The 19,015-nt window shown below is 40.2% G+C and overlaps 1 protein-coding gene and 1 non-coding gene across 2 annotated transcripts; both read right to left on the bottom strand.

The window, feature by feature from the left end:
• Positions 1-3,367: 3,367 nt before the first annotated feature.
• LOC125918546 (sushi, von Willebrand factor type A, EGF and pentraxin domain-containing protein 1-like) lies at positions 3,368-17,520 on the bottom strand. Its single transcript, XM_049624529.1, has 5 exons — positions 17,329-17,520; positions 15,438-15,533; positions 13,413-13,508; positions 10,243-10,336; positions 3,368-5,447 (listed from the first exon to the last, which is right to left on the bottom strand). Exons 1-5 carry the CDS (start codon positions 17,426-17,428, stop codon positions 5,426-5,428), a joined length of 408 nt encoding a protein of 135 aa, XP_049480486.1. The 5' UTR covers positions 17,429-17,520; the 3' UTR covers positions 3,368-5,425.
• Positions 9,910-10,019, bottom strand: LOC125918547 (U6 spliceosomal RNA). The gene has a single exon (XR_007456469.1). It is a non-coding gene; the product is annotated as a U6 spliceosomal RNA (small nuclear RNA).
• Positions 17,521-19,015: the final 1,495 nt, after the last annotated feature.

Raw genomic sequence — 19,015 nt, 5'->3', positions numbered from 1 at the left:
TATCACTAAAATAAATACCACCACCACCACCAATTTAGTAGGCAAAATTTTACATCATTTTAATTTGTATTTCTTTCATAATTCATGAGGCTGCTCCTTTTCTTTTTTTTTTTTTTAACGTTTGTTTTTTATTTTTGAGACAGAGAGAGACAAAGCATGAATGGGGGAGGGTCAGAGAGAGGGAGACACAGAATCTGAAACAGGCTCTGGGCTCTGAGCTGTCAGCACAGAGCCCGACGTGGGGTTTGAACTCACGGACCGCGAGATCATGACCTGAGCCGAAGTCGACCGCTTAACTGACTGAGCCACCCAGGTGCCCCGAGGCTACTCCTTTTCTATCTGTATTTCTTCTTTAATGAATTGCTCGTGCATATCTCGGCCCCAAACAAAATGTTTTCTAAGGGCTATTTATTAAGTCTTAATACTTTAGAGTATTATTATTTTGTCATGTATGTTTTTGCTTTGTTGGAAACTCCGTTTATGGTCATTTTTGACTTGTGAGAGAAGTTTTCACATTTTTTGAAGTTTATTTATTTTGAGAGAGAGAGCAAGAGCGTGTGCATGAACTGGGGAGGGGCAGAGAGAGAGAGAGGGGGAGAGAGAGAGAATCTCAAGCAGGCTCCATGCTGCCAGTGTGGAGCCCAACGCGGGGCTCAAACTCACGAATCATGAAATCACGACCTGAGCCAAAATCAAGAGTCAGATGCTTAACTGACAGAGCCACCCAGGCGCTCCAGAAGTTTTCATGTTTTGTAGTCAAATACATATTTCTTTTGTGAGTTCCTTAAAATTTTATTTTCAAATTATTTTTAAAGTGTACAAATCAGTGGTTTTTAGTCTATTCCCAAAGTTGTGCGACGATCACCACTATCTAATTGCAGAACATCTCATCACCCCCCAAAGCAATCTTGTTCTCATCACCAGTTACTTCTCATTCTCTCCTTGTGTATCTTCTGTCCCTGTAGATCTGCCTATTCTGGGCATTTTACATAAATGGAATCAAACAATATACGGCCTTTTGCATCTGGTTTCTTTCATTGTGCATAATAATTTCAAGTTCCCAAGGTTAATGTCAGTCTTTGTTTTTTGTCTCCTCCTGACCACATTTGGTTTTGCTACATCCTTTGTCCTTTTTGAGAAGCCATAGGAACTTAAGATTTATTTGGTTATAGCACACCCTAACCCACTGGCTTCAGTTAATTTGCTAGTCAGCTTCTAGTAAACATGATTGATATTAATTTGAAAAAGAAAAGATTTACTGTTTTTTTTTTTAGATTTTTTTTTGAGAGAGACAGAGACAGAACATGAGCAGGAGACAGGCAGTGAGAGAGGGAGACACAGAATCCAAAGCAGGCTCCAGGCTCTGATCTGTCAGCACAGAGCCAGACATGGGGCTCAAACTCACGGACCGCAAGGTCATGACCTGAGCCAAAGTTGGCTCTTAACCGACTAGACGCCACTATGAGTTTTAATTCAAGTTCTAATAGTTATAATTCTGTGACCTTGGCATTTTTCCTTAGAATTTTTATTATGCATTACTTTTGTAGATTTGTAACCAAATGAGCATGGAAAATGTTATATCTTGTTTTTCTCCCAAGTTAACCTTGTACCACAAGCATTTTCCATGTTACTGCATAGCTTTGAAAGCGATGTAATATGTGATTCAAAATGAGCATCAGGTAACAGAGTTTAGAATTCCTTACTGTTGAACCTTTCATCCACGTCCATATTTTAGCCAATAATAACAATGCTATGATCAACTCAATTATGCCTAAAATGTGCTTTATATTAGCTCAAAGTGTATAAAAACACTTATTTGTAAGTTTATTTATTTATTTTGAGAGAACAAGTGAGTGAGAGCAAGGGAGGGGCAGAGAGAAGGAGAGTCAGAATCCTAAGCAGGCTCCATGCTGTCAGCGAGGAGGAGCCCCACAGGGGGCTCGAACTCATGAACTGGGAGATCATGACCTGAGCCAAGATCAAGAGTTGGATACTTAATGCACTGAAGTCACAGCAGGCGCCCCTGTACAAATACTTTTAAGGATACATATGGTCAAAATGCTTTCTAAAATTATTATACTGATTTACATTTTCACTGACAATGTATAAAATTTCCTACATTTGCCCACATTGTTTATTAACATTCAAAATAAGTCACTGCTGATCCAGTAAAAAAAATGGCTTCTCACTATTGTTTGAATGTACATGCCACATTTGTGAGGCCCAACAGTTTCTCACATGTATATGAATTTACTGCATTTCTTTGGTGGGTTGTCTGAGTTCTTGAATTCATAAATCTTCTTCAATTTATATAATAAAGATATAATAAAGACACTGTTCCTTGGTCTGTTATAAAAATCTGATTACGACTTTTTAAATGACACCAGAACTTTCCAGATGCTATCAAATCTGCCCATCGTTCCTACCATGATTATTCTGACTTCTAGGCTTAGGAGAGGTTATTAAGCCTTCAAACTGTTAAGAAAAATTAATTCCCAAAGCCATTTTTATGGTTTTAATATTGGTATTTCACTTCCCTATCCACCCTGAATTTAGTTTTGTTTGTGGTGAAAATACAAATTAAAAGATTCTCTAAATTTTACCAATTGTCTAATGGCAGTCACTCCTTCTAATACTTGGCAACAAAAATTCCACTGGTCACTTACGATTTTTTAAGTAGAATATTTGAAATTATGTATATAAACTATCACATTGATGCTTTTGTAATTTTTTTAAAATTTTAAGTGGGCTTCATGCCTAGCACAGAGCCCAGTGTGGGGCCTGAACTTCGGACCCTGATCAAGACCAGAGCTGGCATCGAGTCAGGTGCTTAACCAACTGAGCTACCCAGGCACCCCAGATGCTTTTGTGACTCTTGGTCCAGCATGCACTATTCGAATTACTGTAGCTTTTTTTAAAATTTATTTTGAGAGAGAGCGCGAGTGGGGGAGGGGCATAGAAAGAGAGTGAGAGACAGAGAGAGAGAGAGAGAGAGAGAGAGAGAGAGAGAATCCCAAGCAGGATCCACACTGTCAGCGCAGAGCCTGATGTGGGGCTCAAACTCACAGATCTTGAGATCATGACCTGAGCTGAAGTCAAGAGTTGGATGCTTAAACGACTGAGCCACCCAGGGGCCCCATACTTACTGTAGCTTTTCAGTGTTTTGAATTTTAGTGAAGATGGGCCTTTTCATCATTTTTCTTTAAAGTATTTTAATTTCCAGGACACCTGGGTGGCTCAGTCAGTTCAACGTCCAACTCTTGATTTTGGCGCAGGTCATGATTATATAATCTTATATAATTATGTAATTATAATATATTTATATTTTATATAAATATGCTGATATTATGAATAGGATCTTTTTCACTATATTTTCTACTTTATAAATATTCAGGAAAGCTCTTTTTGTATATTTATCTGTAACAATTCAGCTTACTGGACTCTGTTTTTAATGGATTTTCAGGCCTTTGGGTTTTCATTTTACAAGGTGTATCACCTTCTGCCAAAATAAAACTTGTGACTATCAATTTTCTCATCTTTATACCTTTTATTTGTTTGATAAATTTATGTATTACTGTTTTGGCTAGAACTCACAGAATAATGTCCAAGATAAGTGGGGACAGCTTTTTTGCTTTGTTGCTGATTTTAAAGGGAAGCATTTAATACCTCACTACAGGACTGGTTATAGTTGGTCTGGAACAGATAGGTTTTGGCATCCTGGACAAACACTCTCACTTCCTTTTTAGAAATTTAAGAATTCATTGTGAATATATGCAGTATAGAAAATTTAAAAAAGAACATTCTTCAACTACTTTTAGTGTTGTTACTCTGTGACTCACATTTCTAGTTAGGAAATATGATTTGCAAACCTCATATGTATGATGGTTTATTTCATATTACTGTCTGCATAACACAGATAATTTGACTTATTGTGAAATATGGATTTTTTAACCTATTCAAAGTAACCCAATACGAGTTCTACTCCGTAGGCACACTTTCAGAAGTGAGTTTTGTTTTCAATTGCAGTAGCTTTCCCTAGCTTGTATTTTCTGGTACTCTCTTCCTTTTTGTTACTTGGCTTTCATTTTGTAGTTTTATGATTATGATGAAGATCAACATAGTTTGGAAGCTGACGGGACAGTGATAAGCTAAATAAGAGGTATGCTTGTAAGCACGTAAAATTGGTCGAGAGCGAATGTCAGGAGAAATAAGGAGAAGTCAACAGCCGGTACGTGCAGGGCAGTAAAGAGAACCACTAGGACAATGAAGATCTTTTTCATCATTCCTGCATTGCTTCATAGCGTTACAATGCACTCCATGGCCTATTTGGGAACATTTCTCCCAGAGGATGAAAGTGAGGTGATCGTGATGTTCCTATTTTAAACAAAACCTAGCGTTTGGCGTCTTTTTCCCCCAGAAGTTTCGGGAAGTCTTTATCCCGGCAGAAGTATGGTGATGGAGTTAGCGGGGACTGAGGAGCAGGTCCGCTCTGCCTTGGGCAGCATCAATTCTTTTTTTGCAAGTGAGACCAGGAGCACAGTTTTGGGGACCTTCTCCCATTTGCACTTTTCCTTTCCTTTCTCTGTCCTGCTATTCCTGTCTCCTTTCTCCCAAAGCAGTGAGTTGTGGAATTCTGACCCAGAAGTGGGCTCTCTGTTAATCTTCCGGTTCTTGCATTTCTTATTCCAGCTGCGAGAAGAAAGGGGAGCGCTTTGTTTTGTGAACCATGACCATTATACTTTCTTCCTCTGTCCACTAAGTTGATTGCCTACAGCTTTACAAGTTCTGGGAAAGGAATTAGCCAGGCTGCCCTCTGAGCCGGGACAGCATTCTGTATGGAGGGTAGTATGTCCAGTGCTTACCTGCTGATTAAATAAAAGGAAACCTTTACTGTTACACATACTGTAAAGAAGAAAGAGCTAGAAGGAAGGGGTCTCCTTCATTGGGATTTCTTGGTACACTGCTTGTGATCCTGTACTGTGCCAATAGCACAGATGAAAGATCATGACCCTCTTCATTATTTCCTGGACAGCTCACAAAATGGCACTATCCAGCAAAATATTATTTCATAGCAAAATATATTTTAATTGGAAAATCACTTGAAGTAACGGAATAAAAATGTGTAGCAGGAACTTTCCCAACAGACAGCAGAGTATGTACAGTTTGTGAGCGGAGCAGCATGTATTTAATATATTTTTATATAGAAAATACAAGCATATTTAAAAATGGAAACATGTAACAAAGTATGTCACAACGAATAACAAAATATAACACAAAATAAAAAGGTAAACCCAAAATAACAAGTTTACTAAACAAAACAAGACCCAGCACCGTGTTGGAATTTCTTTGCGTAAGTTCCAGGATGCCCAGGACTCCCAGGAAGAGATGATCCTGCTTTTAGGAGAGCTGGTTGGTTGTGCAGTGGTTAAAACCCAGTCCTCCTTTTCCTGGAACAAAAAAACAAAGAGATTCAACAGAAAAACTGAAGACGTTAAGAGCTTAGGGGCTGATGACAACAGCATTGAAAGTCTCAGATGCCTGGGCATTATCTGTGACATGGTTTGTAGGGATGGGGGTCATTCCTTGAGAACAGGTGCTACCTTATGAAAAGATCTGAGAATCAACAGAACCCGGGTTTTGATCCCGTCCCTCTCACCAATTCCCTGTCTGATAATCCTCTTATCTCTAAAATGATGAGTTTGGACTTTGTGAACCTGGAAGTCTCTTAAGCATTAACAGTTGATGGTTTTTGTTTACGGCATTTACTTAGGGTCAATTTTCTGAAGATGCTCATAGAGATCAGAGGAAACCCAGTCTCTTTCTTAAGGATGGAACGAACTGGAAATGATACAGGGTCTGCCTTATTCATCAGCAGAGGAGGTTAGAGGCTGAGGGATTTAATGGTTGCCATGGGGTGCTTCTCCCCCAGCTGTCACTGATGGCAGGAAGGCGCTCCATCCGTGAAGAAGCGTCTACTGAGCACCAGTTTTTGTGCCTGTACCAAGTCCGAGGGATACAATCTTCAAGGCACTCAGTCTTGTGGGAGAGAAGAAAATAAAAAATTGCTTGGAAATATTTACTGTTTTGATTTCTCAGAAAAGCTTTCTCTTCTCCCCATTTCAGGGAATCATACTCCACCTTTCTTTCTTCCAGGAACTGCCAGCCGCCTCTCCCCTTCACCCATAAGTAAGGTAGAGATTTTGACAAAATGACCCTTCAAGTTAGTATAACAGAACTCAACCTAGGGCCGCAGTTCACTGACCCCTCGTGGGCCCTTCAATCGATCTGCAGTAGTCAGTTCTTCTGGATTGTTAAACGGGGTCAGTGCCTTATTTGTGTGGATACCGTGGGATGACATGTGAAATGTGGAAGCTATAAGCAGGGCTGTCCCTCCACCTGAACTGAGCAGCAGAGAAAACCCCACTGCAGCAAAAGACAGGATGGAACAGACGCTGGAGAGAGGAGGGGAGACGAGAGGCGGACAGGCTTTAGGTGGCTTTCAAGTCCTCAGTCTGGTCCTCCTGATGCTCAGCCACCTCATGTCTTTGGGTGCAAGGTCCTTCTAGCCTGAGGACACATTCCTTTCTTTAGTGAAGCTAGTTAGAGTTGCAATAAGAGAGTCCCGACTGTTACACATCTCTTAGAATAACTGATCACAGTACAAGGAGGCAGGGACTTGCCCCATTTTCTGGGTTGAAGATGAACCTCTCCTCGTATGTGGGATATGCCTCTTAACTCATTTTGCTGAATATATACATCTGGATTCCTTCATTAAACTTTTGCTTTAAAAAAATCGAGATTTTGTTCTCTTTATTAATCATTTTCTTCACATAAGCTAATAATTATCCTTCCCCTAGTTGAGAAAGAGATCCTCTGGAGTATTTTGATGTTAGGGAACCACACAAACTCTGGGTTTCCTTTTCTTATCTAGAAGATGAAGGAGTTGAAATAGAAAGTATAAAATTATAAGAATTTTATAAATACTTCCTGTTCCTTTTTGAGTCACTGTCATTCTTAGTCCTTTTATCTTTTCTTTTCTCTCTCTCTCTCTTCTTTTCCTTTTTCCCCCCAGAAATCCATTGCAGTTTGACTCTCGTTTTTTAAAATTCTTTCAACTCTGCTCTCACGTAAAACCATCATTTTTATCTTGGAAGTTTCTACATATCCATATATAATCCAAATTTGCTCTTTGGAGTTTATGTTTTCTCTCTGCAGAGATGGCATACACTTGATAGGAAGAAATTCATTGGCCCAGGGCTGATTTTTTTTTGTTGTTGTTGTTGTTGTTAATAAAGTGTGTACTTAAATAGGTTTTTGCCTTTGCAAGCTGAATTGTATTCTAATCACAACGAAATTTAAAAAAATGGGAAAATTAGAGATGATTTCAGTTAGCTGAATTTCCCACTTTTTAAAGAGAATGTGAAAATATCCATTTATTTTTCATGATTACTTTAAGACAGAAGTAAACGTACATAATACAAATCTAAGTGATGTAATACAATGACACGTACTGAAAACCTTAAAATAGAGCTGTTAATATTCCAACATTGCAACATTTGTGAGGACGATGTTACAATATTGAAAATATTTTATCCATGGTATGATGTAGTACGTCTGACATTTCCTGAAGTTTAAAAAAGTTTAAACCTTGAGGAAGAAAAACAAAGCTAGAGGCATCATGCTCTTGCATTTCAAACTATATTACAAAGTTTAGTAATCAAAACAATATGGTATTGCCATAATATCAGACATGGAGATCAGAAAGACAGAAAAAAGAGCCCAGAAATAAACCTTTGCATGTATGGTCAATTAATTTATGACAAAGGAGCCAAGGATATACAACAGACTCTTCAACAAATGGTGCTGGGAAAAATGGACAGCCACATGCCAAAGAATGAAATTGGACCACTTTCTTATACCAAACATAAAAATTAACTCAAAATGGATTAAAGATTTGAATATAAGAGCTGAAACCATAAGACTCCTAGAAGAAAACATAGAACTTGGTGATGATTTTTGGGGGGGATTTGACAGCAAAAGCAAAGTCAAGAAAAGCAAAAATCAGCAAGTGGGACTACATCAAACTAAAAATTTCTTCACAGCAAATGAAACTATCAACAAACAAAATGAAAAGGCCACCTACTGAATGGGATTATATATCTGATAAGACGTCACCATCCAAAATATATAAAGAGCTTATACAACCCAATAACAAAACAAACAAACAAACGAAACAAAATAAAAACAAACCCCAAACAATTTGATTAAAAAACAGGCAGAGGATATGAATACACATTTTCCCAAAGAAGACATATAGCAGGCCAATAGGTACATGAAAAGTGCTCAACATCATCAGCCATCAGGGAAATGCTAATCAAAACCACAGTGAGATATCACCTCACACCAGGGAGAATGGCTATTATCAGAAAGACAAGAAATAACAAGTTTCGGCAAGAATGTGGAGAAAAGGGAACATTTGTGCGTTGTCGGTAGGAATGCAAATTGCATACTATGCAAACAGCATGGAGGCGCCTCAAAAAAGAAAAAAAAATTAAAAACAAAACTGCCATACAATCCAGTAATTCTACTTGTACTTCTGGGTATTTCTCTGAAGAAAATGAAAATACGAACTTGAAAAGATGTAGGTACCATGTTCACTGCAGCATTATTTATAATAGCTAAGATATGAAAACAACCTAAGTGTCTATTAATTGATAAATGGATAAAGAAAATGTGACACACACACACACACACACACACACACACACACACACTGAAATACTATTCAGCTACGAAAGAATGAAATCTTGCCATTTACAACAACATGGATGGCCCCTGAGGACTTTATGCTAAGTGAGATAAGTTGGACAGAGAAAGACAAATACCATATGGTCTCACTAATATAAATAACATCCAAAAAAATCCCTTACAGATACAGAAAACGGATTGGTGGTTGCCAGAGGCAGGGGGTGGGGGTGAAATGGATGAACGGAGTCAAAAGGTACAAACTTCTAGTTATAAAATAAATAAGCCGTGGGGATGTGACATACAACATGGTGACTACAGTTAAAAACACTGTATTGCATATTTGAAAATTGCTAAGACAGCAAATCTTAAAAGTTCTTACCATGAGAAAAAAATTTTGTAATTATATATGGTGATGGATGCTAACTAGATCTACTGTGGTAATCATTTTATAATATATATACAAATATCAAATCATTATATCGTATACCTGAAACTAATATAATGTATGTCAATTATTCTTCAATAAAAAAGTTTACATTATTTTAAACTATTTTTTCCTTAGACTTAATTTTGTGATAATCTTTTCTCAACTAACATACTTACTGGTTAGAAATGAGAAACCAATTGACAGATGTATTTTTACACTAAAATTTTTTAGTCAATTAAATACTGAATGTATATATGTGTGTATATATATATATACACACACACACTAAAAATATGAAACAGGAGTTTTGATTTTATTTAAAAAAAAATTTTTTTTTAACATTTATTTATTTTTGAGACAGAGAGAGACAGAGCATGAACAGGGGAGGGGCAGAGAGAGAGGGAGACACAGAATCTGAAACAGGCTCCAGGCTCTGAGCTGTCAGCACAGAGCCCGACGCGGGGCTCGAACTCACGGACCGTGAGATCATGACCCGAGCCGAAGTCGGACGCTTAACCGACCAAGCCACCCAGGCGCCCCAGGAGTTTTGATTTTAAAAATAAACATTTCTTATCAATTTCAATAGTATTTTTTATAATCAGGAATGCAAATGAACATCATTAAAATGTACTGTTTATTATTTATTTTACAACCTTACATATGAAGGATGCAATCTTCTGTTCATGAAGGCAGTTAATTTATTTGTTTAATGAAACCTTTTTTCTTTTATTTGGAAAACTATGGAATGTTGCATGAATTTGCATGCAATCCTTTTAGAGGACGCCATGCTAACTTTCTCTGTAGTGTTCCGATTTTGACTTTATGCACTGCCAAAGGTGAGCACAAACAAGATTATTTATTTGTGAGATACCCTTTTGTCAATCCTTAACTAACATTTCTTTGTGTGGCTTTAGTTCAAATTTAAAGAGTACCTGAAAGCGGATATTTTTGGAAAATAAAAGCTTCTACTTAAACTGGAGATACGTTCTGGCTTTTGGGACACACTTAACTTGAATTTTGATCTCTTTGTGTTATAGTTAAACATTTGTTTCTTCTAATGGTCTTACCTGGAGCAGTCATGTCCTGTCCAAGCTGAGAGACAATGACATCGGTTCGGTCTTATGCATTTTCCACCATTTAAGCAGGGAGACTGGCAAACAGCTGGGATGAAAAATTCATGCATTTATTTAATTAATATTTAGCAGGTTGGAAAACATCCATGAAGAGGTGTAGAATAAGATCTGATGCTGCTTTCCACTCCAGCCACTCCCATTCCTCACTGACCGTTTGTATTACACATTCCTGCCACTCTGTTTGACCTTGGATCTCATGTGAACTACCCACCATCCCTCCCTTTCCCTTCCAAGCTAGTCAAGTTGCAAATGTAAGTCCCAGGTTAAGTCCTGCCTGTGTATTGAAACCTCTGCTGATGACATTAAATCCACTGATTTTTCTCAGCAATTCTTTTTATTTATGCAACCGATGTGATGTATACCATTTTGAAGTGCAAATTTTTCAAGTGCAACTATTGCAAGTGTTACTTTCTGCCATTTTCCATACTGCTGCCAAAATCACTTTTCTAAAAGAAAATCCGATCGTATGAGTTTCCTGCTTAAAACCCTTCAGTGTCTTCTGTTGCTCTTAAGACCTAATCCAGCATCTTGAACTTGGCACCCATTGCATTTTTCTACTCTGGCTCTGTCCATCTTTACAGCTTCATTTCCAGCCACACCCCTACATTCCCTCTACCGCTTCAGTCCTGCTATGGTGAACACACCTGTGTTACGCTTCCACACTTTTGACTAGAATGATCTTTTGGTGACTACTCTCGCTTTTCTGATTCTATGCTTGCGAAGACTTCTGAATGTCTTTACTTGGTTAGTGTACCTATGTTCACTGTTGGCAGAGCCCCTTTTAGAGACTTCAGTTAGCTAGAATTATCTACTTAGAGGCCATTCTGCATCTTTTCTCCTGTTTCATACACTGCTGTCTGCTTAGTATGTAGGGAGTGTAAGCACATGCCAAGATAGCTGCTGCGAGGTTAACAAGAAAGGAACACTATATGATGCAGCATCATTAGGGAGCTTATTCTAGTTAGGGAGCCAAGGAGCTAAAAGAAATACAAATAAAGCAGATCAATGGAGCTTTAAACTTCATGGTTCTAACTAACTGTGTAGTATCTACAGAAATGGAATGTTAGAAAATAGATTATTGTGGTATAAAGCAAGTTTGGGGATAAGAGGAAGCTTAAGCAGGGTTTTTGAGGTTGGATAAGCGTTGAAGAGGTAAGGGAAAGAGGGAGACTGTGAGTTTGTGCTGAGAGATGCGGGGAGAAGGGACTGACTATTCGGGGGTAATGAAGAAGCCATCACTGTGGGGGATGGTATGGGATTGGTAGGATGGGAACTGAGTTTTATCAGGTGCGCTGAAGCCAATTTAGGCAGAACCTTGGAGGTTAGAAGAATTTGGGCTGAAAAATTTGGGCTGGATATGGAGACAATAGGGAACCATGTTAGGTTCCTAAATAGGGCAAAAAGATAGGCCCAAAGTGGTACATAGTGATGTCTATCTGGGAAATGGAGACAGAAAGATTAATCAATAGACTCTGACAGTGATTCAAACAAGAGATCTTTTGCTAGCTGGTGACAGCGAGGACAGAGGAGGATGTAGGAGATACTGTGCAGAAAGAAACAGAAAGGGGCTGATACTGGTGATCGCAGAGGAAGGAGCAGGAGACTCAAGGATGCCTCCATCTCGAAGAGCGGTGCCCCCGCTGCAGAGTAAGATGCCTGGAAAAGGGCCAGACTCGTCTGCATGTGACTTCAATTTGAAAAATGCAGATAAAACATCACAGCTGACTTATTAGAAACAAACACTATATAGATTGCATTTAGAGTTTCAAACAAAAGCTTCACATTTGGCTTCCTCTGGTAGGTTTTTCCTTTCCTACATTCATGGGTGGCTGGCTTGAGTCACATTGAGGGTGACTACACGTGTGATTTTTGCCTGTGACAGTATGTTTCACTCCCATTCCCTTGGTTTACTTATTAATAGTACCCCTTTCACTCAAAAAATGCCCTAGTGTGAAAGCTAAATTACATGGTCACCGAGCCTTAGAGTTCATGCCAAACCCTGGTGCCAATATGCCTGTTCTATTTGATGTTTTACCCACCAGAGAGGTGGTATAAATACTGCTTTCACGAGGGATGGTAGAGTGTTAGACATAATACAAATAAATACAGCAAGTTCTGTTCTTTTAACAGTTGCCTAAAGATTTCAGACTTTAAAAACCTGTCATTTATTTATTTATTTTTTTAAAAACTTAATGTTTAATGAGAGACAGAGAGAGACAGAGCATGAGCAGAGGAGGGGCAGAGAGAGAGAGAGAGAGAGAGAGAGAGAGAGAGAGAGAGAGAGAGAGAGACACGGAATCCAAAGCAGTCTCCAGGCTCTGAGCTGTCAGCACAGAGCCCGACTCGGGGCTTGAAACCACAGACCGTGAGATCATGACCTGAGCCGAAGCTGGATGCTTCACGGACTGAGCCACCCAGGCGCCCCAAAACCTGTCGTTTCAAGCAGATTCATTTATTCGAAATGAGAAACTGGTCATATGCAGGCACTTATGCTAGGTAGCAGACATACAAAGATCATGAAGAAGCATCCCTGCCCTCAAGTGGCATATAATCTAGTAGGAGCAAGGACAGATCGATAATCAGTTAAGACCTCAAAGTACAGAAGAGTAAATGTTTGAGACAGGCAAAGGTTAAGGGGACAAGATTTGTCACCAATCCATGAACAACAGTTTGTTACTGTTGTCCACGAAGGAACCATCTCTTTGGGGAGATTTCCACTTAAATGGTTTTTATTCAGGGTCGTGTTCTTTCTAGTTACCACAAATACAGTAATTTAGTTTCACAGAGTTTAAAATAAATATTCTTCTGAACCTCCGCATGCTTTCTCAATATTCTGCAAACAGAGCAGATGACGTGAAGAAGGCAGGCGGCTGAGCTGACTTAGAAGCTCTTCTTTGGTTCACGACCCTGACAGGTGCCTACGAAGCAGCCGTAGAGTTCAGCATTGAGACTATCATTCAAGACACCATCTTGGGGGATTTGTGAAAAACCTTGGCATCCTTTTGTTTCACTGCCACCTCTGAATCTGAGTCATACTCATCAATGTTCTCCAGGGCCTCATGGAGCCAAGTCACCAAGAAAACAAACTCAGAGAGAAGACCTACCTGTATGACAGCGGGACCCCGTCCAGCCAGGTGGGCAATCACACTGATAAGGGGCCACACAGCGACCACCGTTCAGACAGGGGAGGATGCATATTGCTAGAAAGGAGATCGACAGGGATTAAATCAAAACACACACACTCAGACATACGTTCAAGTGTTCACAAAACGTTTTCCGGGAGGAGTAAAACCTTGAATGACCCACTAGATAGTCTCCCCAGATGTGTTCTGTTTATTAATCAGTATCACTGGAAAAACACAATCAGGAAAGTAAGGCTGGACCTTTAGCCTAATGAAATGACTCTAGTGCCAAATGTACTCTTTTAGAGAGGATACACCGTGATCGATGTCCGCTAAGTGCTGTGCTTTCTCTTCACAGGATAAGCAGAATGTTCTCCCGTTATTATTGTTTCAAATTTCCTTTTCAAATTACATAAAGTGCTCAAGAAGTTTGGCCATCTCGAGGCTCTCTTATTGTCTCGAATTAAATCTAAGAACGGGTCAGATGGGCTCTCTGTAGGCCGGTGTTGGCAACACATTAGTAGCGATGGAACAGCTCATCCTTTATTTCCTTGAAGCAAAGGCCTGATGGGGACTGAGTGAGGCCTCTCCTACGCTGTCCCCAGTGATCATTCTTCCTAGAAATTACTGAGCTCTTTAAAAGGGAATAGTCTGTTTAGAAGGAGTGAGGCTGTCTATTGGCTTGCTACTCAAAGCACAGTTCTCCAGCCAATAGCATTACCGAGGAGTTGGCTACAAAATGCAGAATCGCAGGTCCCAACCCAGAACTACTGAATCAGAATCTGCATTTCACATCTCCTAGGTGGTGCGTATGCACCTTAAAGCTTGGGGAACCCTGGTCTAATGCAGTAGCACAGGCACGTGCTCTGTGAACCAAGCGAGGCCTGCTGTCAGGGTCCCCCAGGGTAAATGTTTCCCCGGTCTTTGGACGCTTAGCATTAAAGCAGGTCAAGTTTGGGAGCTCTAAATGAGAAAGAATGATAGCAGAGCAGAGGGAGGAAAAACATGATTCTTCTTCTTTCTTACTCAGTGTGAGAACACTTGCTTTGGTGAGTTGTTGGCCTAAATTTATTTCCATTGTATATTTTTTTTCTTTCTAGATTAGTTGAAATAGTTACACTCAAAACAGTTTTAGAATCTCTTATGACATGTCTGGCCTTCAAAAAATGATAAAACTGATAGAGGCCAAGAGCCATCACATGAATGACCCTGGATGTGATTTCCATATACCCCTCCCAATGAAACAGGCAATAATTTTTCCCCACATATATTTTTTAAGATATTAAAACAGAGAATAGTTTAGACATTGAAATGTTTTTCAAAATCACTTATTCCCTTTCTCCCGCAAGTTCAAATTCAAACTTACAAGGATCAAAATTCTGTATTAATTTACTAAGCGTTGTGTAGACACAGGAGTGACCGCTTCCCCTATTTTTTTTTTTAAGTTGGGAAGAACCACCCCTAATGAAAAAGAGTGAATGGTGGGTTGCAAATACGACACACAAAGTACAATGTTATGCAATGCTGTGAATTTATCCCAACTGCAGCAATGAGAGACACAGTATATAAATTGACTTGAGGTAGGAGAAGATGGGGGCTGGGAAACCCTCTATTATAAACTGCTTCCCAAGAAGATTCTTGGGAATTTGTGACAGGAGGTATGTGTGGAGATGGCTCTTGATAACTGTGTTTTCAAGGTCACTTATATTCCAATTCTTCTGCAACCAATTGACATATTCAGATAGACTCCAGATGCTCTTGTCTGGTCTACCACAGGACCAAATGAGCTCCTTCCACCAGTAAAGCCCACCAAAAGCAAATGAGTTCCTTCCACCAGTAAAGCCAGTTCCTTCCACCAGTAAAGTTTGCCTCCACCAAAGCAAATGAGTTCCTTCCACCAGTAAAGCCAGTTCCTGGTAACTCCCCTGATTTGGCAGCCTCCAGGCAAGGTATCAGGACTCAAAGTAAGATTTAAGGACATAGTATGTAAGGTCTGAGGAGACTCACGTTCTTCACAGAGGCGCCCCATCCAGCCATCTGGACAGGAACAGGCATTTGGACGTTGGCAGATACCTCCATTCTGACATGGGAATCGACAGACAGCTGGAAAAGAAGCAGGATGGGTCACAAATCTAGGGAATTACAGAAGAGTGTCTGTCAGAAGATAGGATTCCTTATTTATATTTCCTTGAGTCAAGTTTTACAGAAGAGAAACAAAACTGAATCTCAAGATTCAGCGAGGGTTAACGTGAGGGTTTTGAGAAAGAGGCATACACAAGCTTGGGTAGTTCTGGGAATATGGCTTCCAAAATTTAATAACCTGGGGGTTCAGAGCAGAAGGGGACAAGGTGGTTTAGACCAAAGATAATCTCTTTTGGTCTGCCCCAGGGGAAATGCCTCTTCCAGAAGATGTGAAAATGCCCTTCTGAAGGTGCCCTTTGATGGCCAATAGCTCTTTGGTGCTGCCTCTTTAAGACACTCAGTGTCTTAAAACAAACAAGTGAAGACACAAACAAGCAAGCAAAGCAAACACACAACTCTCATTTGCCTTCTGGTTTTAAGGGAAACTTGGGCTATTCTTTGAGGATGTCACCTCCTCAGCTGCCCTCTCACGAGGAAGAGGTTGTACCTTCTCTTACATCTCGCCTGTAAGTGATCTCATTTCTCACTGCTGCTGTCAGACAATCTCCTTCCAGCTCTTGCACTTGCCCTTGCCTCTTTTGAGGCCATTCATTCATGGATTTCCTCAATTCTCCCACCCTCCCAGGTCATTAAAGACTTTGGCCTTTTCACCCCAAATCCAAATCCAACCATTGTTCACGCGGCTGTGTGAACAATCCATTCAACAATTAGATTATTCTTTTAGTTCCTGGGTTAATGTCTGTCATGTTCACTAGCATAGCTCCTGACTTTCAGTAGAATGGAACAATCACTATGATTTGTAAAACAAAACAAAACAAAACAAATCTGTTTTACTAGAAAAGTATAAGTTTTAGGACATACCAGGCTGCCTCATTGTCTATTTCTTTCAATTTTGTAGAATTTTAAGCACAGAACCTTCTTCCCCCAAGGGAGATTTTATTGAGTGCACATACACAATTCATCCTTGGGTTTGCCAATTCAGTGCACCAAATTAAGAGACAGCAGTGCTCACATGAACTCAGAGTGCTTGTCACCAGCCCCCAGCGTGGCCAGGGAGACCATGGGGTGGGCTCAGATTCCCTGGGGCTGACTGGTACCTCTTCCCTCTGAATCTGCCCACTGGGTGGGCTATCCCGTCCCCAGCGGGGCTAGGGGTCTACCCAGGATGCGAGTGTGGAACTGGAATCTGCTGAAATACCTGAGCATCCGAGAGGTGTCCTCGTGGCTCAGACATGACACAGTTCCCCCTAGCAGCTGGAGAACACTCCAAGAGAGCACAAGCACTTCCCTGAGGAGCCATGATTGACTCAGGAAGGGGCAGTGTGGTGGGCCAGAGTTTTGTGTGAAAGCTTTTAAAACTCAAACCCAGAATGTTAAGGAAAATGACACAAATGTCAAGGGAAACGTATTTATTTTTAAAAATTTTTTCTTAATGTTTATTTTTGAGAGAGTAAAAGGGAGACAGAGTGCGAGTGGGGTAGGGGCAGAGAGAGAGGGAGACACAGAATCCAAAACAGCTCCAGACTCTGAGCTGTCAGCACAGAGCCTGATGCGGGGCTCGAACCCACAAACTGTGATATCATGACCTGAGCTGAAGTCAGATGCTCAACCAACTGAGCCACACAGGTGCCCCAAGAGAAAATTTAAAGCCAAGGAAAAAGAACAGAGCAGGCATCCTAGCTGTTGGCCTCCCCAGACTTCCATATACATTTCTCTACAGTTTCAATGAGAAATAACCATCCAAATATTGCCTTACCTCTGCAAACAGGAGGTGATGTCCAGGTTCCATTCTCTAGGCAAACACTCCTTAGGGGACCTTCCAACATGTATCCACTGTAGCAGGAGTAGGTGATCATGTCCCCATACTGATAACGCACGCCTCGAGTGATGGCATTTTCTACAAAAGTTGGTGGACCGCAAGATATTTCTACAGGAATACAAAAGCACAATTGAGCCTGTGCTACTAACCCAGCCAGCAGATGAGAGAGAACACAGTCTCATCTCAAAGACTGAATTAATTTCAAGAGCAAAGATCAAATAGCACCAGAGAGGTGGCTTCCAAGAGAACTTCAATGCAGGATGTTTATCAAATTACAAGAGGAGAAGCATGGGGACTATTTGTAGTCTATCGTGTTAGAGTAAAGATCATTAATTGCAGTATTGCAGATTCCATCAAGGCTGTTTTTTTATTAGTGTCTAGAGTAGCAAATGACATGCAGTGGGCTCTTGATAACAAATTTGAAAAATGAGTAAATGAATGAATATTGTCTCTAGCCTCTAGAGACTCAATTTACACACTTTGATGAGGTTTACAACATTCAAGGTTTCACATCAGTTTCCTTCTTTTCAAGACTGTAAAGCAGTGACTTGTCACTTATGAAATGTGTGAGAAAGAATGATAATTTTAAAAGTGATGCATACTGTATATTTTTAATTTTTATTATTTTGAGAGAGAGAGAGAGAGAGAGAAAGAGAGAGAATCCCAAGCAAGCCCCACGTTTGGTGAGCAGCCTGATGCGGGGCTCGATCTCACGACTCTGGGATCATGACCTGGGCCAAAATCAAGAGTCGGACGTTCAACTGACTGAGCCGCTCAGGCACCCCCGTACTGTATGTAAATTTCAATAAAAAATCTTGTAACTAATTTTGCTTTAAGAAGCGTTGAGATAACTAGAGTTGTTCTGGGGAGGCTCACAAGACAAGGGTTGAATTAGAGTTGGTGCTCCAATCGATATCCAGTTTGTAGAAGTCTAACTTTTTGGATGACTCTCCCTGAATTGGCTTCTAAAAGGTGACCGTGGACATAATACCATTAAGAACTTGTCAGTGGAAATTAACAATGTGTACGATTTTTCTAAATTTTCTTTTCTTTCTAAGGTGGTTACAGACATTAATTAAACGAATCGGATATCAAATATATATTGATGTAAATACTTAAATCAAATATTTATTGGAAACTGGAAAAGAAATTGATGAAGAAAATGCTGCCCCTTTACTCAGAGTAGTGGGAAGAAGATGGGCAATTTAAGAGACAGCTGTCATAGAGGCTTGGAGACTATACTATGGGAAAATCAAGGTGAACGTCACTAATTATGCCTAGGACTGTCAAGATACAAATCGCAGTGACAGTAGCATTTGGACTAGGCTACAAAGCTTGAGTGGAGGCTATGAAGCTTCCAGGTTGGGGTGAATAGCATGTAGAAAGATCATGGTTGGTTCACCGAAGCGATCAAAGCATGGATTTCAAACCACCTATATGGGAATCACCTTGGGTTCACATTAAAAGTGCAAATTTTGGGGGGCGCCTGGGTGGCTCGGTCGGTTAAGCATCTGACTCTGGCTCAGCTCATGATCTCGCGGTCCGTGAGTTCGAGCCCCGCGTCGGGCTCTGGGCTGACGGCTCAGAGCCTGGAGCTTGCTTCGGATTCTGTGTCTCCCTCTCT

This window comes from Panthera uncia, unplaced genomic scaffold (assembly GCF_023721935.1).
Source record: "Panthera uncia isolate 11264 unplaced genomic scaffold, Puncia_PCG_1.0 HiC_scaffold_970, whole genome shotgun sequence".
NCBI classification, from domain to species: domain Eukaryota; kingdom Metazoa; phylum Chordata; class Mammalia; order Carnivora; family Felidae; genus Panthera; species Panthera uncia.
The sequence above is the reverse complement of the archived record's forward strand: the minus strand, read 5'-3'. Positions and strand labels throughout refer to the sequence as shown.

Bases quoted from the DNA above. Each gene is read 5' to 3' on its own strand.
- LOC125918546 (XM_049624529.1), bottom strand. From the start codon at position 17,428: ATGATCACCTACTCCTGCTACAGTGGATACATGTTGGAAGGTCCCCTA. The intron at 10,337-13,412 runs GTAGGTCTTCTC...TTTTCATCCCAG, and splicing joins GGGGTCCCGCTGTCATACAG to CTGTTTGCCAGTCTCCCTGC. The intron at 5,448-10,242 runs GTAAGACCATTA...TTTTTGTTCCAG, and splicing joins ACAGGACATGACTGCTCCAG to GAAAAGGAGGACTGGGTTTT.